At 39.2% G+C, this 20,507-nt stretch overlaps 1 protein-coding gene across 1 annotated transcript; it reads left to right on the forward strand.

Annotated features, from left to right (window-relative positions):
• Positions 1-1,065: 1,065 nt before the first annotated feature.
• On the forward strand, positions 1,066-18,463 carry DCUN1D5 (defective in cullin neddylation 1 domain containing 5). Its single transcript, XM_054846008.1, has 8 exons — positions 1,066-1,467; positions 4,214-4,305; positions 6,977-7,047; positions 7,441-7,532; positions 13,226-13,334; positions 13,428-13,532; positions 14,390-14,492; positions 15,253-18,463. The coding sequence occupies exons 1-8, from the start codon at positions 1,382-1,384 to the stop codon at positions 15,306-15,308; spliced, it is 714 nt and encodes a 237-aa protein (XP_054701983.1). The 5' UTR covers positions 1,066-1,381; the 3' UTR covers positions 15,309-18,463.
• Positions 18,464-20,507: the final 2,044 nt, after the last annotated feature.

The raw sequence follows: 20,507 nt of genomic DNA on the forward strand, positions 1-20,507 counted from the left end.
ACGCCGGGCGGGGCGAGGCGGGGCGATGCTCCGCCCCGGCGGCGCGCGCCCTCTGCAGGCCGCCCCGGGGCCGCCGGAGGCGGAAGAGAGCCCTCCGCCTCCCGCACCCCCGCCTCCCGGCACGGCGGCACCCCGTGCCTCGGCCGTGTCCCGACCTGCTGCACGGCTTTCTTCTCGGAGCCACCGAGGCATCTCTCCTGCCATCAGCCGCGTTACGGTGTCACGGGCACCGCGGTACTTGGGGTGCTTCCCTCTGCCCGCCCCCCGCTCCGTCACCGATCGAGTTCCGCTAACGAACCAGCGGTTCCCGGTCTTGCGCTGCTTCGGTACGGCAAGGCAGCGGGGGATGGCTGCGGGCCCGGCCCTGGGAGGCGGTGGGCGAGCACTCAGGGCTTCCAGACACCGGCCAGCAGCAGCCGGGAGCCGCAGAGGACCGTGCTCCCGCCAGCCATAGCCTGCCCCCTCAGGGACACCCGCCCCGCGGTCCCCGGCTTCTCCGCGGGCAGCGGCTGGCTGCGGGGGCAGCTGCGAGGAGCCGTGAGCGTGCAGTGGTCACACCCAACAACGAATACCGTAGAATAAATCTGAATCGTGATAAATCGCGATCGCCCCGGCAGCTCTTCTTCAGCTCGGCCTCCAGCCCCCCCCGCCACCGAAGCCCAGCCTGACGCCCTGCTCCAGCCCCACCGCCCGAGCAGCTCGCGGCGTTCCGCGGGCACCGGTAGCGAAGGGTTCACGCCTCCCCGTTTTATTTCACTGTGAACGCACGCTGTAACGGCCACGCACCCCCTGCTCGTCGTTCTCGCGCTCACACCCCCGCGACTACTAGCCGCCCTCAGAGCCGCCGGCCCGGCGGACCGCCCGCGGCGGACACCTCACCGCCCCCCCGCCCCCCAGCAACCCGGTCCCGCCGTGCCCGGCCACGCGGAGCGGCCCAGCGAAAGGCACGTGGGCGGGGCCGAGGGCGGGGCGGGGCCGCACGGGAAGGGCGCTATCCTAGGTCCGCCCACTAGGAGGCGGGGCCCCGGCGGCGGACCCGCCCCGGAGGCGCTGTCACTTCCTGCTCAGCGCTGTCTATGTCCGGGTTGCTCGCCGTTCCCTGAGTAGCCGCTACCGCCCGGTTCGCCGCTCCTGCTCCGGGCGCGACACCCACTTCAGGGACCGGTGCGGCGGTGGGGCCTCCCCGCGCGGCGAGCGGGAGGGCGGCAGGGCCCGGCGGGGGGTGGAGAGGAGCAGTGCGGGACGGGGCTCCTCTCGTCTCCTCACCGCCGGTCTCGGGAGGCGGCGGCGGCGGCGGCCGGGGGGGGGGGCGCGGTGAGCCCGGGGGGGGCCTCGGCTGCGGGCCCCGGCAGCGGGGCGGCCCCCACCCGGAGGCAGGACGATGCCGGTGAAGAAGAAGAGGAAGTCCTCGGGGTCGGCGGCTGCAGCGGCGGACGACACCGGCCTCAAGAAATGTAAACTCGGCAGGTACCGTCTCGCGGCGCGGCGCTGCCCGGGGGATAGCGGCGTGCGGGCCGGGCCGGGCCCGCGGCGGCGGCTGTTGCTGGCTGTCACGTCCCGGGCGAGCGGCCGCGGGGACGGGCCGCTCCTCTGCGGGCGGGAGGCCCCGGTGGCCTCGGCCGTGTGGCGGCTCCGCACCGCGTGCCCCTGGGCTGCGGCATCCCTTTGTGCGGGGCCCGGGGGGCCCGGCGCTGGGCTTCGCACCGGGGGCGGTGTGGGGCCCGGTGAGGCGGTGTGGGGCCGGCCGGCTCCGCGCAGTGCTTGGGTCGTGCTGGAGGGCCTGCTCTTGGCGCAGCGCGGCGGGCACGTCCCGGTGTCGGGGTGGGCTGCGCCTTGCAGTGTCTGCCTTTGGCTTGTTCAGCCTCGGGAGAAACGCTGCGGAATTGCTGCCATCCCCTGCGGGCTTTGCCTTTCACTGTACAGGGCCCGTTCCAGCGTTTGTCCCCGTGTTCATTCTAACCTTCTGCCCGGGGTAGGCAGCTCTCCTCCTTCTAAGGTTGCCGATGCTCGTGGAGTGTCTGTGTTAAACCGTCTCTTTTTTTTTTTTGCAGTGAAATGGAAGGAGAGGTCAGCACACTCCAAAACAAAATCAGGAAAGGTTTTTCTAATAAATACAGGAGTCTGAGCATCTTGTTCATTAACTGCCATAAAAGGACCACTTAGGTCACGATACCCAACAATTACCGTTAGAATGATAAACCATTAGTATGGTGTAGCAGGAGCTTCCAGTGTGGCTTCCCTAAAGTAATTGTATGCCTTCTTCATTTATTAGAACTTTTCAAGTATGTCACTAAACCAGTAGTTATGACAAACGTCCTGAGGACATAAGAACACAAAGGACTTACGAAATCGGTGCTACAGGAATGGCTATTGCAAGACACTGTGGCGTATGGCCTTTCTCATAGATTGACCAAGCTTGAGCTTAGAAGTTCCCAGGCTTTTTATTTTGCTACAACTGTTCATTTTGGATAACTGTTCCAGAGCTCACTTTATGCAGTCATTAATGATCATTTAGTTTCAGTCTAAATTTATTTATAGCCAGTTAATAACGGTTCTTGTGCCTGCGTTACCCTTTAATATAACACTTTTCCCTCATGATTCTGCCTCATAGTGTGTTGGGAGTGAGAGCTTATGTTTTATTATACTTTATTTCGTTAAATGAAACAAGCTAAATCCTTCTGGTTTGTAATGCAGATTTTCAGTTTCCTTGCTCGTTGTAGCTAAGTCTTTGCATCTGTTCTAGTTTCAGTTCATCTTTCTTGAACACCGCTGACCAAGATTTTATGATCTTAATTTCTGTTACTTTATAAAAATCTATTGAAAGCTCTTCAATAGAAAGAAAAAAAAAAACCAAACCTAAAACACTTTACAGGAAGCTATTAGTCATTGGGCAGAAACTATGATGTAAATGAGAGTTCATTCTAGCTGATCACAAAATGTTATACATGAGCGTTTTTGATGTGGCATTCTTATGTAGCAATATATTGCTAATATTGTTTAATAAAACCAGTGATTACAAATGGATGTATGTTAAACTGGATAAAACCAACAGGCAATAGCATACTGTATGGCTCTGTTTCTTTCTGGTGACTTGTGTTTTTAGTGGCACTTTAATGGATGTTTGTCTGTAGTACCTCTTTAATTCTTGCTTTTAGCACATAATGCTCTATCTGGGAGAGCATTGCTTTCTTTTCCAGTGAAGCTTAAAGCAGTACAAGGGAGATAAAGTTGTTCACCACCTCTCAGAATTGAACTATTCTTTCCCTGCTTGATGTTTTCATTTTAAAATTGCAATGTAGGAGCTGCATAATTTTAAATCCTCTCATACAATTAACTTCCACTTCATTCTTAGAAATAATTTTAGCTTCTTCGAAATGTCTGTAACTTGTGTTTGAAAGGGGCATGTATTGAAAAGGTGCTGCAACTCATTACTGGCTACTAATGCTTTCATGTGGTCACTGTTTTTACTGGAAAAAATCAGTTATTCTATGTAGTCTTTTAAAGAATGATAAATTATGAAAATTCACTTCCTAGGCAAACTGCGTTGTGTGTCGCATAATGAAAACAATGTGGGGGGGAAGCTGTGCATGCTGAGCAGTTTTAGTCTTAGCATAGATTGCATATTACTATTCTGTTATGTACACCAAACATCTATAGAATTTACAGATATTTAGTTACGTGTTTAATGTAAACAAATTGACCGAGTTTTCTTCCCAAATTTGGATGCTTAACTATAAATAGCCTGGCTTTTAAATATGTCAAACTCTGCAGCTCCTGTTGACCTAAATGGGATGTGTGCATATTCAGCACTCTTGAAGATCATGCTGCTTATTAGAGACCTAACTTTAAATGCCTGTATATATAAATATAAGTAGATAATAAGGCATTTGGATTACTGAGTAGTGATATTTTGACCATCTGTGTGTAGGTTTTTTGGTTTAATATCTACAAGATAACAGTACTTTTGCATTTCAGAAAAAATAATAGATGTAACAAATTCGGCTCTCAGAGGATTGTGTTTCAGGGTAATTTTATGTTCTAAGAAGTGTTGAAATAGGATGACAGACAGTTGCCCTCTAACAAATTCAGCTTCATTGTTGATGTATATTGACTTCGTCAAACAGTTTAATAATAAACGATTTGGAATTTAATTTTAAATTATGTAACATTCCTTGTATTAAAATAACACTTATCATCCTTGTGTTTCTATAAGCTATTGCAGATCACAAGCCTCTGGTAAAGTCATAAGTGGAGAGGAACATTTTTCAAGCAAAAAGTGCCTGGCTTGGTTTTATGAATATGCAGGTAATATGCAATGGATTCATATCAAACTATATGGTTTTATTTAAAACAAATGAATACATGAAATATTATTTCCATTTTGGTTTTTATGCTGATGTAGACATAAATATGTCTGTATTTGCTTCCTTATAACATGCACTTGAATTAATAGAGCTTTTACTATCACCTTTTCAGTATTTGTTCTTTTTGACTTCTTCACTCTATGCTCTATAACTTACCATGGTGTTCTTTAAAGTGAAATAACTGATGTTGGACAGTACAGTGTTGAACCAGGATATACTGAACAATTCTACTTCTGGATTTGAAATGGACAAGTAGAAGTCAGGACACTGAAAGATAACTTAGATATAAGTTTATTTATCTAACTAGACCTTGTTTATAATCAAATTGGAAGGATAATGAAGTAAGTCATGATTTAAGCCTCTTGATTTTCTATTTTACAAAATAAAATAATAGATGGTTATTAGGGCAGATTCTCCGATAGGAAAAACAGTCCTAACATTTTTGATATTCTAAATAACAAATATTTCATTCAAAAGTGTTAGGTGTAGCCTCTCTCAAATAAATCAGAATTGCTATCCACGTAATAGTTGCTTTCATGAATATGCAGTATATTTTGCAGAATTTATTAGACTATTACTGCCATTTATTTAGCAATTATATGCTTAGAAATTCAGGACCTGTAAACTGTTATTAATTTCTTGTCTAATCGCTACTTGAAGTCCATCAAAACTAGTTGGTGGTTAAAACTCATCAACGGCCAGTTCTCAGTATGAAATGAGCTGATGATTTATCTGCCAGCAATTGGTTTGAGCATATTTATAAAAACTAATATTTTCCTTGCAGTCTTCCCACAGTAATGAACTACTCCTGATTCTAATAATCTGCTTTCTAATTTAGGTTTGAGGCATGCTATTTTGGAGTAAAGAGTCTTTTCTGAGGAAAAAAACAATTCTCAGTTAATTTTCTTCTGTTAATGTACCTGCACATACTTTTAACTTTTTTAAGGCCTATAAATTTTGGTTTTGCTGTTGAGTGAAGAACTGAATGTAGGAGGTTATACTTTGTCAGTTAACCAACAATCAAAATCTGCCGTCTTTCTAGCATAAAATAGAATTCCAGTGAAATTATACACCATAGGAGATTAAAGGTTTCCATTAACAGAGAAAATTACACACACATATATATGAATTGTACATATGATTTCTGGGCCAAAAATCTGATTCAAGTTTATACTTGTTATTACCAGTGAACCCTTGTATATGTTTCTCTTCATAACTTAAACTTGCGATTTTTTTTTCTTTAACACATTCTGTGTAAGGGCTTCTCAAAACCAAATGGCAGCGTTTTGCTTTGCTTACCTAGGCAAAATCTTCTTTGCGACGGTTTTCAAGAGGTGGGGATTCATGATCTTAAATGCCAATTACATTTTATTTTCCTGTAAAAGTAGCCATTCTCAATAGCTTTTATTGACTATGTTCTTATCTCAAAGTGAGTATTAAAAGTACATTATCCAAACTCTTAAAAATAATTCCACTTAAAATAACAGCAGTGGATACAGATGAAGTAGAGACAGGTGTCATCAAAGTGGAAGAAAAAAAAAAAGGACTGTTCTATCTATGTATAAAGAGCAACATTTGCCAAAAATTGTAAAAATGGCATGTTGTTCTGGAAGATAAAGCCTTTACCTTTTTACCTGGTTCATATTCGCTAAAACAATGTTAACGTAATGATCCAAGACACATCAAAATAGCATCTCAACAGGCCTTCTAATAGTGTTTGGTTGCCCAGTAGGAATCATTTTTGGAAAGGACTTAGCCAAAATAACTGAAACCAGAGAGAGATTCAGAGAAACCAAGCATTATAGGGCGTGTCTGTGTGTGTTCTATAAATATGCTATTTTGCTGCTTTTTAGAGGCTTTCTTCATATTAAAATGGAAAAATGACAGCATAACACTAACTGTTGTGGTCCTAATCAAGTTATTTTCATTGTGGTCATAAACCTTTTTCTGCTCTGTACAGGGCTAACGTGCTTAACGCTTTTCTGATGTATTGTTATCACTCTCCTCATATTACTTAGCATCATAATACTAAACATACATTATTTGAAAATTCATCCTCTTCTGTGTTAGTGCAAACGCATAATGTGAACACCATTGAAAGAGTAATATCTGTAATAGTAGCTCAGACAGATTCTTTTTTATTTATTGTTGATAAAATATCTCTTTGGAGAGCACTATTCATAGAATAACTTCAGCACAGAGTAGTGGTACCCATGTTGTCTTAAAAACAATTGACCCCCACAGTTACTGGAATTGAGCTATGTCAATATGAAGCTCAGTGGAGTCTTATGAAAACTCACATACACAAACTAAAATAGCTTGTCTGCTGTTGGCGGGAGGCAGTGAACAACATGAAAGTTCTGTTTTAGTTTTGCTTTTAGTTCATAGTGTTACTTCATATGTGATATACATGTCTCCACGTTGCAGTTGATGTAATGGTTCTAACCATTACTACTACTTTATATAATGTAATTATATACTACTTTATATAATGTAATTCAATGTTTTTAAAGATAACTTGTATGAAATATAGTCTAATTCTTGTTGTGTGTAACCCATGTGAGCAGTGAATGTTACTTAGATTTCAGTCTGATTTCTTTTTGGTTTTGAAGGTCCCGATGAAGTTGTGGGGCCCGAAGGAATGGAAAAGTTCTGTGAAGACATCGGTGTTGAGCCTGAAAATGTAGGTTTCTTGACAATACTGGTAACCCTTTACAAGGGGATATTGGGTAAGACTAAGTTCTGTGTAAAATTGTTAACTTCAGTAAGCGAAGAGTTGTTTATCCTCCTGCTTTTAGGAACTGTTCTAAGATATTTCAGCTAAATAAATTAATTGTGCGTGGCTGTTGTGTGAGGGATTTTGTTTGTTTTATTATAGTAATACTTCATTTTCAGAAATTGAAATTAAGGGAGAGATTGCACTTAGCTGAATTATTAAATGGTAACAAATATGAAGTGCAAGCATGTACAATTGCTAGAATGTTTGAATGCTTGGAGTTTTCTTCTTGGACATCTAGAAATTAGTCTTTTCTTATATACTGATTCCTTTTTCTCCCCTTGTGTTTTTTTCCCTTAGATTATTATGTTAGTTTTAGCCTGGAAACTAGAGGCTGAAAGCATGGGATTTTTTACCAAGGAAGAATGGTTAAAAGGAATGACCTCATTACAGTAAGAGTGTTTTTACATATATAATAGAATGTTCTAATTTTATGTTTGTACCAGTAGCTTCATTATTCTTGCCCTCAGTTTCTTGTGCATTGGCAATAAGACACAGAAACTCTTGCTTTTAGGACTGGTCCTAGTCACCTACTAGAAGCAGCTACTGTTGTTGCTCATCAAGTCGTGAATCTGCTGAGTTCACACAAATGATAAAGTTTTGTCTAAGCCTAGTAAGTCAGGTTTTGGTGGCTTCTTTTTGTTACAAAAAGTATGTTACAATATCATTCTAGTTAGCAGACACAAATAAGTAGATTGGAGATACCCATAAGAATATCTCAGCACTGATACTCTAGAAAATTTTTACTGCTTTCTAAGCTTTATAGATGAGGACTGCGTTGATAATAATTTTAGTTATTAGTGTTATTTATTAGATGCAGGTCTCAAGCTGTGCTTAATTCTTAGGTTAAATAACATTTTTTCAATTTATAAATAAATATCTTCTGTTTGCAAGAATGTTTGGTGAGATAATGCTCTGCCTAAAGAGGTTGTTTCTTTCATGAAACTAATCAACTTCTTGTGAGGCTTAGTTCAGTTGTTGCTTTTTGTTTGTTCTTCATGAAACCACTTATGGTCCATGACTGTTTTAACACTCACTTGTTATGACACTGCATTCAATATTAAAAATGTTAGGGAGCTACTGTTGCAGCTACAGCGTGGTGGGAAAGAGGGGCTGGTTTGACCCTTGGAGTTGGCACAATTGCCTTATCAGTTGTGAATTGGTTTGGGAAATTGTATTGGGAGATACTCTCTGGTTATGCGAGAACGAGTAAGTGACTCTGGCCTGACTTTCTCATGCAAATCTTATTTCATTTGGGATTAGACTTCTGATAGATGCCTTGATTGTTTTGTCACTATCAGAAGCTCTTAAATTTAGTAAGAGCTGGAATGATTAAATTGCCTGAAATTCAGGATGATGGAGATAAATTCTGGGTGCGTGGCCCCCAGAATCAATTCAGGTGCGTGAATTTTTAGGTGCAGTGAATGGGTATAATTTGGTCACTTCTTTGAAGTACTTAATTTTTATGCCCAAATGGGAGCTGTCAAGAGTTAGCCAGTCTGGTGGAATGCAAGCAGAAAAACATATGAAATAGGCATCTCTTCAGAGCCAATATTACAGACTCTGTTTCTAATAATCTGCTGTGATTAGGAATCTTCTGGTTCTTTTAAGAACAAAGTTGGTCATGCTGTAAGCTAAAGGTGTTGAACACAGAAAATACGGTACTGCTGTGTATTTTTATACAAACAGACTTCTGATCGAAGGGCTTGCCTAGCCTAAACCAGTTAACCTGTATGTTTTGCTTCCCCTGGGTGTGCTGTAATAGAAGGCAGTAGACTAAGCATCTGGATGAAGTAGTGACACTCACGTAAAGGAATTCAGGATTTGTTGGCTTAAAAAGAGAATATTAATCTGTCAACTTGTGCTGCTTGTGCTTACTGGGAAGGGAGGATCATATTATGGGATTCCATCTGGGATGGAGGAATCTAGTTTCTCTTGAAAGGTTTGACAGAAGTTCTGAAGGAGAAGGATCTTACACTGTTAAAGCAATAGAGTATTATTACATTCTAGCACAGCATTTTTTGTTTAATGTTTGCATGAAGAAATGACATTAAAATGCATTAAAAGCCCCGAGTGTTTTCTAAGTCTGACTTATATTACGGAATCCTTATTTCAAAATGTGTGAAATGTCATGTAAGGTAATTGCATGAACAGAGCTGGGTGGAATTCAGCTCCGTAATAAGACACCTAAATGCGTAGTTTATATGCAAGAGCTGGATTTCTTAAACTCTTACTGCAACGTCTGGAGATCTAGTTGATGTAGTGGAGCCTAGGGAGGTATGCAGTTTGCCCTAAGACCTAGTGACTGGTCACCTGAATTGCTCTTTCAGGTTGGTTGGCTAGACCTCTATGAATGACAACACCTAAATCTAATCTACAGTTAGATGCCAACATTTGGGTGCCTGAATCTTGAAGTGGCATTCTTTTTGTGTGTGGTTTTGTGATATGCTGATGAAGTTTGTTCTTTAGAGAGGAGAAGAAAAATAAATATGTGATAACGTATACACTGTCAAAATTAAGGCGGATCAAGCACTAAGTAGCTGCTTATGAAACTTAAACAACTTAAGCTGCGAAGGTGAGGTTTCTAGTATATCATGTTGGTAGGGTGAATTCTACCATATATATGTGTGTGTATATATGAATGCAGGGTGCCTGAATCTAAATTAAACACCTGAAGCTCTTTTCATAGTCAGCAGAGAGAAACAAGTACCTCTGGGCAATTTATTACAGCTATTTTAGACACCTCCTTAGGATGAAATTAATAGCCCTCAGGAAGTGACTCTTTATCTGCATTTGCTTTAAAGCCATTGGAGGGTGAGTAACTTAGAGTTGAGCATTTAACTTTATGTAGCTGAGTTAAAGGAGAAGTATACTTATGTATTTGTCAGTTGTAGGCTTTGCAGACCTACAAAGGGGAAAAAAAATCTGGTTTAAAAACGAAGGTGAAGGAAAAAGGATTACAATTCACAATTTCATTAAACTCCACAGAAGTCATTGTTTGAACTAGGTAAATAGAAACAATTTTGTGTGTAAGGCAGTGAGGTATAAGCAGCTGTATTGTCTGAATACTTCCCTCTGGCTGGGTTTTGGTTTGTTTGTTTTTTTTTTTTTGAACCTTGGAGTTGGAGCTGAATTTTACATTAAAGTTGAGCTTTTGAAAATGAGTGGCCAGGTAAAGGGGAGAGACCCAAATTAGATTCCAGCTGAGGGAAAGGTAAGGTCATGATCTCGCATTTTTAGGTACAAGAGAAACCCCCTGAGAGAGGGTTAGGAAATTCAGATTTGTAATTTTTTTCTGTTTGCAGAATTACTAGCAAAAACAACTTTTTTGGGTTGGTTTTAATGATAGCCTGATATCAGCTGCTTTTCCAACAAGCTTTTTGCTTGTTACTGCCTTTCTGTTAATGTTTGTGAGGCTAACACAAAGCATAGTATAAATGATTTTTTTTAATGCCAGTGTATCATTCAACATATACTGGAGTCTGAACAATTTACAGGTCGGAAGACCAGAAATTAATTGACACAGTGAAACTATAGCATTATCAGGGCATGGAAAAGATGTCCCTTTGCTCTTTTAAGCTGTTATTTCCTTAGACCTCTGTGTACTCCAGTTATAACATGGAAACTACATTTCAGAAGATCCTGTTTCAATGCTTGAAAAGAGTGGATAGGCTAGATGGATAGCATTTCCTTTTGTCCATCTGGAGGGCTGGATGATGGCAGGGGAACTCTTTCGTAGATTAAAAGACCTTCAAACTACTTTAAACTAAAAGCATTTAATGGTAATATATAATGTTTGTATGCATTTTACTAATTTTCCTTTCTAGTAAGGGACAAGCATGTGTGAATAATTATGAAATATGAAACATTGGAATATCTGAGTAGGAGTTATTAAATCATCACTCTGTCCATGTTAGCTATGCCTCAAATGAACTCTCTACCTCAATAGACATCAAAATAGGACTGCTTTGTGGTGCTGATTTAAGTTTTGTTTTAAATGTGATGTAGGGATGTAAAGAGAATGTAGTAAGCTAATGACTAGTTTTGTTGATCTTGAGGTAGCCTCGTTTAGCACTATCTTTCAGTAAAGGCAGTTCAAGAAAGTATATCTTTTTTTCTAGTCTCTGTTACAGGAGTTTGGGGTTAATTCACTTGCGCTAATTAGAAGGCTGTTCTGACTTCGAATAATCTTCCTAACAGTATTTTTAAGTATGTGTGACCTCAGTCATGTTGTTTATGATATAGCCACACAAGCAACTATATCTCTCTAAAAGAGAAGTTTGACAGCTCCTTACTGCACTAGTTTGAAGAAAATCAGTGGCCAGGTATGGAAACGCCTTAAATGGCTTTGAGAGAGATGTCCCTGCATCAGGCCTTAGAGCGTGGTGTCTGTCTCTGAGAATGAGCTGTTTGACTGTTTGGGATTAAATAGGTTGACAATAGCTCAGGAGTCTTGAGGCTTAATAATTGCACATTTTCATACCAACTTTTTCAAGAGAATCACTTCTGCATTAAAATACATATAGCCATAGTACAGTAGACAATAACAGCGATTTTACTTTGTAGTTAGATTTATGATTATTTGAACGATTTTAACAAAATATTTTGAAGAAATGTAAGGATACTGAAATCTGTGTTTATCCATGGTATGGTAAAGCATCTCAGTCAAATTGTATTTGACAATGTGTGGTAAACCCCCTTGAAGTAGTTTATATCTGTCATTACCACAATACCAGCATAAACATTTAGTTAGGTGTTAAATAGGTAGATTTGTCCTCAAATGTAGAGGACAATATTACTGCATATGAAGGTCTGAACATAGAAAAAAAGAGATATGAATATAAAATGAGATACCTTTATAGCATAACATAATACTCTTTTTAAGGGTTAAACAATAGACTATGTAGACAGATTAGATGGCTGAAGACAAAAAAAGTAATTGTGTTTTTAGTTAAATTTACCAAAGCTTTTTTAATAAGGTTACTTTCCAACTTAATGCATGGTTTATTGCAAAACATATTCGTTCTTGTCATCTGAATATGCAGTCTAATTAGCTAATAGTTTTATTTACTTAGCACTGATCGCAGCTGGGACTTGGTGCTGCTTTGGGTAGATGCTGCTAGAGACAAGAAATAACAAAAGACTCCATCAGCTGGAACTGCTGCATTTCTCTCATCGCAGCTGTTCTGAGAGGGACAGGCAGACAGACGTGCACACACAGGCTAGCAGACCTGAGGAACAGGGTGTATTGGCTGTGGGCAAAGTACAGCATCTCGGCAACCTGCTGCAGCTATTATTTTATAAGAATAAAATGTGGTATAATGTAACAACAGTTCTTTTGAGTGAGTCTTTCCTGGAGGATTAGCACGTGTAAATTATATTTTCCTCTGCCACTGTTGGTGAATATAACCCATTTTCTGTTTGGAAACAGAAGTCCTTGCTAAGTAAAACACATTAGAGATCATCTTTTCTGCCAAAGGGTTATCCTGTCAACTAGCAGACCTGTACATTCTTGTACGGTTTTCAATTGAATAGCTACTGACTAATCCAGATGATAGGCTTATCAGAGCTTGCATTTATCGGTCATATGTGAGCAGAGTTTTATAGAGTGCCTGCTCAATCCTGCCACTTGTAAATATGTAGTTTTGAAGTGTGTGGTTAGGGTTTGTTTTTTTTTCCAAAGAAATATGGCCTAAAGCCCTTATTTACAGCTGGATTTTACCACCTTAATGTACACTTTCATAGTGATTGAAAGATAAGGTAGTGCTGGGTATGAGTTTAAATTGCAGACTATGGCATTAAAAGACTACTATTTGAGAAGTAGAGCAGAGACTTTGTGTTATGTTGCTGATACATTTAAAAAAAAAAAACCAAACTTGCTTACAGAAGCCAGGCATTCATAATTTCAGTAAGCTGCAAATGTTGAGCATGTTTGGTGTTCTTTAAGTCACTTTCATAGTATTATTCCTATACATCTGATGATTGTATTTTAGTGATTTTAATTTTTATGTTTGATGGAATTTTTTTCATTATCCAAATGTGGTGTTTTGAACTTCTAACGTCATTTGTTTTTCTTTATTTTAAGGTGTGACTGTACAGAAAAATTGCAGAGTAAATTTGACTTCCTGCGGTCACAATTGAATGACATTTCATCCTTTAAGAATATCTACAGATATGCCTTTGATTTTGCAAGGGTAAGACTACTAGAATGTTAGAGAAGTTCTTACTTTAATTATTCAACAAGCTTGTACTTGAGTGGTTTTTGTGCTTTCTTTATTCAACCTTAGGATAAAGACCAGCGAAGTCTTGATATTGATACTGCAAAATCCATGTTAGCTCTTCTGCTTGGAAGAACTTGGCCACTGTTTTCAGTATTTTATCAATACCTTGAGGTACAAGTTTCCTTGACTTTCTGAATGATGGCATAGTAGTTAGGCTGTTCTGTGAAAAGATTTCAGGGTTTGTTCTGTTTTGCTCAAGAATGTATCTGTATTGCTCCTCTTCCCTTGCTCGATGCTTATGAAACTGTGATGTTCTGGTATGCATCACAAATCCTTTTCTCCCTTCCTGTGCCTCATCCTCCCTTCTCTTATCAAAGGCAACTAAAACTCTCTTAATTAGACTATAAAGGTAAATTTAATTTTAAATAATAGAGCCCCAATAGTCTCTTCAGCTGAATTTCAAGTTTGTTTTGTGTAGATATAGTACGTAGGTACCTTGAGCTCTGGCTGTCTTTGGAAGATTTTGGTCAGCTCAACTGCAAGTGACTTAGTAACGTGGATGTGTAGGTTGTGGAGCATGGTATGCTTAAGACTATTCCCGGCTTCAAATCAGTACCAATGTTGTAAAGTAGATGTCCTTATGATCATACCGTATTGTACCCTGGAGAAAAGAAGATTTTTGTGATAGTTCATTCGGGAAATATATCCAAACTAGGTATTGACCTACTTCAGGGCAAGATAAAAATTTACCAGTTTTTGAAGCTTAAGAGTGGTGACTTCCTGATTCCCTGGTATTTCCATTTTGCTCTGATCTTTCAAGAAACCATTTAAGGTAGTTTCCTAACTATGAAATATGTGTATGTGTGTGGTCTTTTAAAAAGTGGAAAACCAAGGAAATAGTAGCCATTGTTACCCATTAAATTATTTGTTAGGAACTGATTGAAGATAAAATGAAAGAAATGAGAAATGAGATGCAGCATTACCAAATACCACTTGACATTTTAATGTTCTGAAATTATTTTCCCTAGCAATCGAAGTATAGAGTTATGAACAAGGATCAGTGGTACAATGTGCTGGAGTTCAGCAGAACTGTCCATGCAGATCTTAGCAACTATGATGAAGATGGTGCATGTAAGTATTCATAACATTTTGCTTATTCAACTGTTATTTCAGTATTTTCAATTTGCATAAAATAAATTTCTGTAACAGAAATAATACTCTAAGGTAAAAATATTTCTTCTCCAACAGTGCATAGAAAAACTGTCCTGATAGCCATCTATCTTCAAACTGCAGTTATTAATTGTAGTAGTATGTCAGGAGTATGATGGTGTACTTGAGCTGATTTATATTCGGTTGAGGATCTAGTGAAGCTGCTTGCTACATGAAACTATAGACTTGCAAATAGAATTATAAACAGCAATCTCTCATTTTATACTAACATATAATAAACTCTAGTTAACTATAGAGTAGCCTAGCTTCTGGTACTTGGGGCTGAACTCTACACCTGGCTGATAGTCAAGCCTACTATGACTGAATTGCATTAGGCATCCCATTTTGGTCTGTGTTCTAATTATGTGTGATTTTGAAATCTCTAGGAAGGAGGAATTAGTTGTGCTGATTTACAGTATAACCATATTTTTATGCTTTCCATTCAGTTCAGTGCACCGGTCATGTCAGGAATGCTTTTTTCCATAGTTCTGTGTAGTGTTATTTGTGCACTTTGGGCCACCCTTGGATTGAAATTATTGTAGTCATCTTTGAGTCTTCATAAGTATTTGACCATAGGATTGACATGGATGTTACCTAGACCAATATTTTTAACCTTCATACTTTAAGAGAAGATGTTTCAAAGACATTGGCAAATATAACTCCAAGTTTCATCCATTTGCAGGGCCTGTACTTCTGGATGAATTTGTTGAATGGCAAAAAGTTCGTCAAGCATCATAGCAAGAATTCAAAAGAAAATGCAAAAGTTTTTTTGGTGCCCGCCTGTACACAAACTAATGAGACAAACAAAGGATTGCATTTTCATTCTTAAGAAAGACTTTGCAGTAATTTTTTTCCTTTTTTAAGGAAAATTTCTTGTTACATGTGATATGGGCATTGAACCACACCTCTTCTGAGACTGAAAGTTGGAGTTCTTGTTTTGAGTCTTATGTTTATAGCATTTATTTCAGAACAATAAAGATTCAGATTTGTGACAAAGGCCTAAAAGTGAAGAATGTCCCTTGAATGTGAGTGTGGTGTCTATTTTTAAAACCAAATCTTTAAGATTATCTTTCTCAGAAGTGCCCTTTGCTATGAATTTTTGAAGACCTTAAAAATGCTTAACTGGCACTGTTGATTGCTGATGGTATGATTGTCTTGTGTGACAAACATTAGAAAGAATGACTGATTTTTTGGAGTCCTGGGTGGGAGTGTGCTAATTTCCGTGTTAAGTATTGGTCATCGGTTGTGCCACAGTTTTCAGCTCCTTGTGGAGATAAAGGCCTTAAACTCTTTTTTCTTTTTTTTTTTCTTTTTCATTCAATACCCACCCAGTGGCACGGCATTTAATGTCAGGCCCTTGTAAAGCAGAAGGCTGTAGAGCATATGGCTCTGTATGCAGAATGGCTGAAAACTAGTTGCCTGTACTTCAGATGGTGAACAGAAATACTCTTTGGTACAGCAAGGCAGCTTCAAATTTTTATTACAATTCAGACTTTGGATTGCTTTGTATAAAAAAGTGCAATTTGTATTTTAAAAGGGAAGGCTGGAAAGACTTGGTTTCAAGCTTTGCTTCTTATGTGTTTTAGACTGGAAGCATTCACAACATGACTTTTTTTAATCTCCCTGGATGTTTTTCATAATGTAAGTCAAGAAGAGACTATTAAATCACCTACCTTTGACCTGTATATAACAGGCTATTATTTTTTACCCTATTATTCCATGTATTGGATCCAATAACTACTGCAATTGCCCTTTTAGGTGCTCAGTATTCGTGGCAACTTTTAAATAGAGTAGAAGTTTGTCACTCTACCTTCCTGCCCAGGAGACCCAATGCCACCCTTGAGAAGGAAAGGGATTTTAATAAGTGAGTGTGAGAAACCAAAACAGAATGAGCAAATGAAGCATTTGTAACTTCTACTTTATTGTATAAAAATATTATGTAGACTGTGATAATGCCACGAGACTCAGTTGGTGATCAAGGCCTCATTGTGCCAAACATTTCAACAGCTTGAAGTAGGAATAGACAATGTAAGCTAGGCATGACTTGAAGATCTTTGCCTCAGGGAAATGACTTCTGTTTTGCACGTCCCTTATTCAGACTAACAAGCATGAGTTTTCCTGTCTTTAAGGAGAGCTTTATTCCCAAGATGAATTTTTTTTTTACAAGGAGGAGGAAAGAGGAAAAAAAAAGATACGAGGAGAAATAGTAATAAGTGGGACAAACTAGTAGCGTGTGCTTGTGCTCTTGCTCTACTAGAGGACCACTCTTGCAACTTACTCTCCAGACCTGCTTGCTGTGGGCTTCAGGAAGCAGTGCAGTGGTGGTCCATGGGCTGCTCTGCAAGTCATCTGGTAGTGCAGCTGAACCTTAGAAGCTTGGTGAGAAAACAAAACAAAGAAAAAGAACAGTTGAGATACTTGGAAGGTCTCTGCTTGTACAGTAGCTAGTGTGTGTGTATGCAAATGCATGCACTACAGCTGTTCTAAGTATTTTTCCACCGTTTTTTAAGGGAAGTACTTAATTTTAGACCTCATGTAGGCTGCAGCAGTTACCTTCAATATGTTACAAGTTGTCCATTTGCATTGTTGATAATTCTGATTTCACTCATAACAGAGTGCCTTTCATTTGGAAATTGCCCTACCCCACAGAAAGTTAGTGCCAGAATGAGATTAACTTCAAGAGTCCCAAGATCTACTGGTAGAGTGAGGTCCCCAGATGTGCAGATAAACACACGCTAATTAACTTACGTCAAGGGAGGTACTGCTGTATACTAAATCTATGCAGAGGCACTGATTTTGAAATGACTTTCTCAAATTCACTGCAATGGCTCTCCTTGCCAAGTATGTTTAGTCCCTATTATAACTGGGAAATTCTCTTTCCAGAATACCACTTGAAATACCACTGAGAAGATGAATATTTTATAATGTGATTTAAAAAAGAAAAAGAGAAAATCATCTTTTGTAGGTAACTGCAAACTGTTGTGAATTCAATTTAAACCAGTTGGTCCTAGAGGATGGAGTGATGCATCTACCAATCCAAGGTGGTCAAGTACTTACCATTAAGGTGTAAGACACTATGTGATGTATCATTTGTATCTCTGTTAAGGTTTTATCAGTATTCCTGTGATAAATCCGTGTTTCAGGGATTTATAACTTGGTTGTGTGTGTGACTGAAAATCATCAGTTACTGTAAAACTTTGACTGGGAATGAATGTATTTAAACTACTTAAAATCAATATAGTTTTTTCAAATTTGAATAAAATAGGTTTTTAAGTTATGTTTTGTGCTCAAAACTGCAATCAGAATTATTGTTTAAATGTGAACTAATGGCTTGTACAGTTTGATTGTGAGCTGATCACTTCTATTAGCTGTCTTTTATTAAATCACCTTACAGCTTACTGTGGATAAGTGCTGAAAGCTGTTTATTTATTTTTTTAATTTTGTGCATGTCCACAAGCCAAAACTGAGTTCAGCTAAATGCTTTCTTTAGTCTTTGAATTTTAATTTTGCTTTGCTCAAGTGCATTTCGGTCTATCGAATTAAAAAAAGTGACACCTTATTTCTCAGTATTCCAAGATGAAAGTTCACAGGTGAAATATGCTGCCACAGTTATGACAAAAATCAAAGGTGAAATGTCTTCCAAAACTAAATGATAGTGGTGTCTATCTTGATGTTATAAACTTCACTTTAATCTCACTCTCATTTCTTGATATTAATTCTTCCTAACATAACTAAATTTTCCTAGTTTTCTTAGACAACTAACAGTTTTGGTTTTTAAATCTGAAAATGTCCACCTATTCATGGAAAAAGCCATACTGGTAGATTGGAATGTAATATTTCTCCTATGTAAAAATGTGATCTTGAATTAAACAGTCACGTATGTTTACCAATGTCTTTAACTGTATATGTAGTTTCGATCCAACTTATCTTTACTGGTTAAACATCTAATCCTTTATTAATGGCTGTAATTTCACATTTCTATGTAGCAGAATTTGAATTTTGCATTTGAGATTGCTATGGATACAAGCTTGGTACCAGTCACAGGTGGCCACAGAGGGGGCACTGTTGTGTATATTTCCATTGTTAAAGTTGTTTCATATCTCTCAAAAGCTTTGAGTTGATATATTGATATTGACTGCACAAAAATTGCAAAAGGGACCATAAGTTTAATGTTTCTGTTTTGTTCATTTTTTTAAGCTAGTGAACAATTCTTTCAATGCAATATGTACAAACTTGTACAGATTTAGCTTTGTTAAGTATGACGAATAAAATGGTATGTAATAGGGCAGAAAACTTTTTTGTCATGCTGCCTCTTTCAGTTTTTTCCTTGTGTATGTATAATTCTTAAAATCACTTAATTGGAGAGACTTAATTCCAGCAAAATGGATCAGTCTAATTTCTAACTTAACCTTACTGAATAATTTCTTTGCTCTTGTGTGCATATATAGAAAACAGAACCTGATCTCAACTGGGAGCAACAGCAAACACCATTCTTGATGCATCCCCTGTTATTGGGTGCTGATAGAACATAATGGTCCTATTAATTAGCTGTCGTGAATTATTCATTGGATGAACACTGCTCCAACAACCTGTTGATGCATGTGAATGAAAAGAGAATTGAGGTTTTTTTCTTTCCAGCCTGCCTCCCCTACCATATCTCTTGGGACACTCATCTGCTTTTAGGAAAGGACTTGGTGTTTTCTAGTGTACCCTTCCATGGGGTCTTTCAGAGCACGTTACAGAAAGGATCAAAGCCAGCGTCCCACCCTGTTTGAGGTAGGGACATTGTTTTCTTTGCAGATAGAGTTTGTTCCACTACTTGACACTTTCTGGTTGTTGAGATCAGATGCCATACCTGCCTCGGGATAGTCTTCCGTCCCAAAGATATCAGTCTCTCTCAGACCTACGGCAATGCCTGTTCGTTGTCTCCACAGTTCCACTTTATCTTCTTTTCATAATGAAGTTCCCTATGCCTTCCTGGCTCAGTCAGATGTTTAGATGTATGCAAACCAGGCATCTCATATCTATATCTACAGGCGATGGCAGCAGGTCTGTTACTTCTCTTTACACTTGTCTTCTGTATTGTCCTTCTGTATTTCTTTCTGCCTCTGTGGAAAGGACACTGTAGTGTTAGGTAGGCACGTTAAAGACTGAATGTATACTGCAAGATGATGGCTAGTGTCATCTTTATTTTTAAACTACTACCAGGCTTGTCACCAAAAGGAAATTTCTCAGATTTGTCTATCGCTTCATCCAGACTATAAACTTTAATCTTGCTCCTGTTTTTATCTTAGCTAATCGGAGTATGGCATTGCCTATATATTGGGATCTCCTTAGCTTTTTTCCCCTTGAATAGCAACAGAACACAACAACACTGGCAGAAGATGGAAGTTACTGAATTTGTCTGTATTATAGGCCTTACAGTAGACAGATTTTTATCTTGATGAGCTGAGTATTATTTTGTAATTGAGGTTGGTTCCATCCATGTTTCTGTAGAATGACTTACCACTTTAAGTTATTAAAATGTTATGGGTTTGTCCTGTTGCTGTAGAAACTATGCCTAGTGAAAAAGGTGCTTTAAATATGTAAGATTTTTCAGCTGCTTAAATTAAACTTCTTAGATAATTTTTTACAATTTAAGAAAAAAGTCACTCCATGTTTCAGGGGTTTTGTTCTTGTATGTATTTGTATCAGCTCAGTGGTGAACTAGTGCTGATTATAAAATAATTTAAAGGTATTTTCAGCTGATTTAAATTCTAGATAATATACAACTTATTTTTCCTTATTGTTTCCAGAATTATTTCATTTTTATTTTCACTGTTCATTTTATTATAGGGAATTAAAGGGCTAGAACATAATATTGCCGGCTAATGTTTTTTCCGATTAATAACACTGAGGTGATTCTTTTTAATTTCTTAAACATTAAAATATTTCAGG

This window comes from Grus americana, chromosome 1, assembly GCF_028858705.1.
Source record: "Grus americana isolate bGruAme1 chromosome 1, bGruAme1.mat, whole genome shotgun sequence".
Taxonomy (NCBI): Eukaryota; Metazoa; Chordata; class Aves; order Gruiformes; family Gruidae; genus Grus; species Grus americana.

Coding starts and splice junctions, on each gene's coding strand:
- DCUN1D5 (XM_054846008.1), top strand. CDS start 1,382: ATGCCGGTGAAGAAGAAGAGGAAGTCCTCGGGGTCGGCGGCTGCAGCG. Junction 13,335..13,427: donor ATGCCTTTGATTTTGCAAGG/GTAAGACTACTA, acceptor ATTCAACCTTAG/GATAAAGACCAGCGAAGTCT. Junction 13,533..14,389: donor TATTTTATCAATACCTTGAG/GTACAAGTTTCC, acceptor TATTTTCCCTAG/CAATCGAAGTATAGAGTTAT.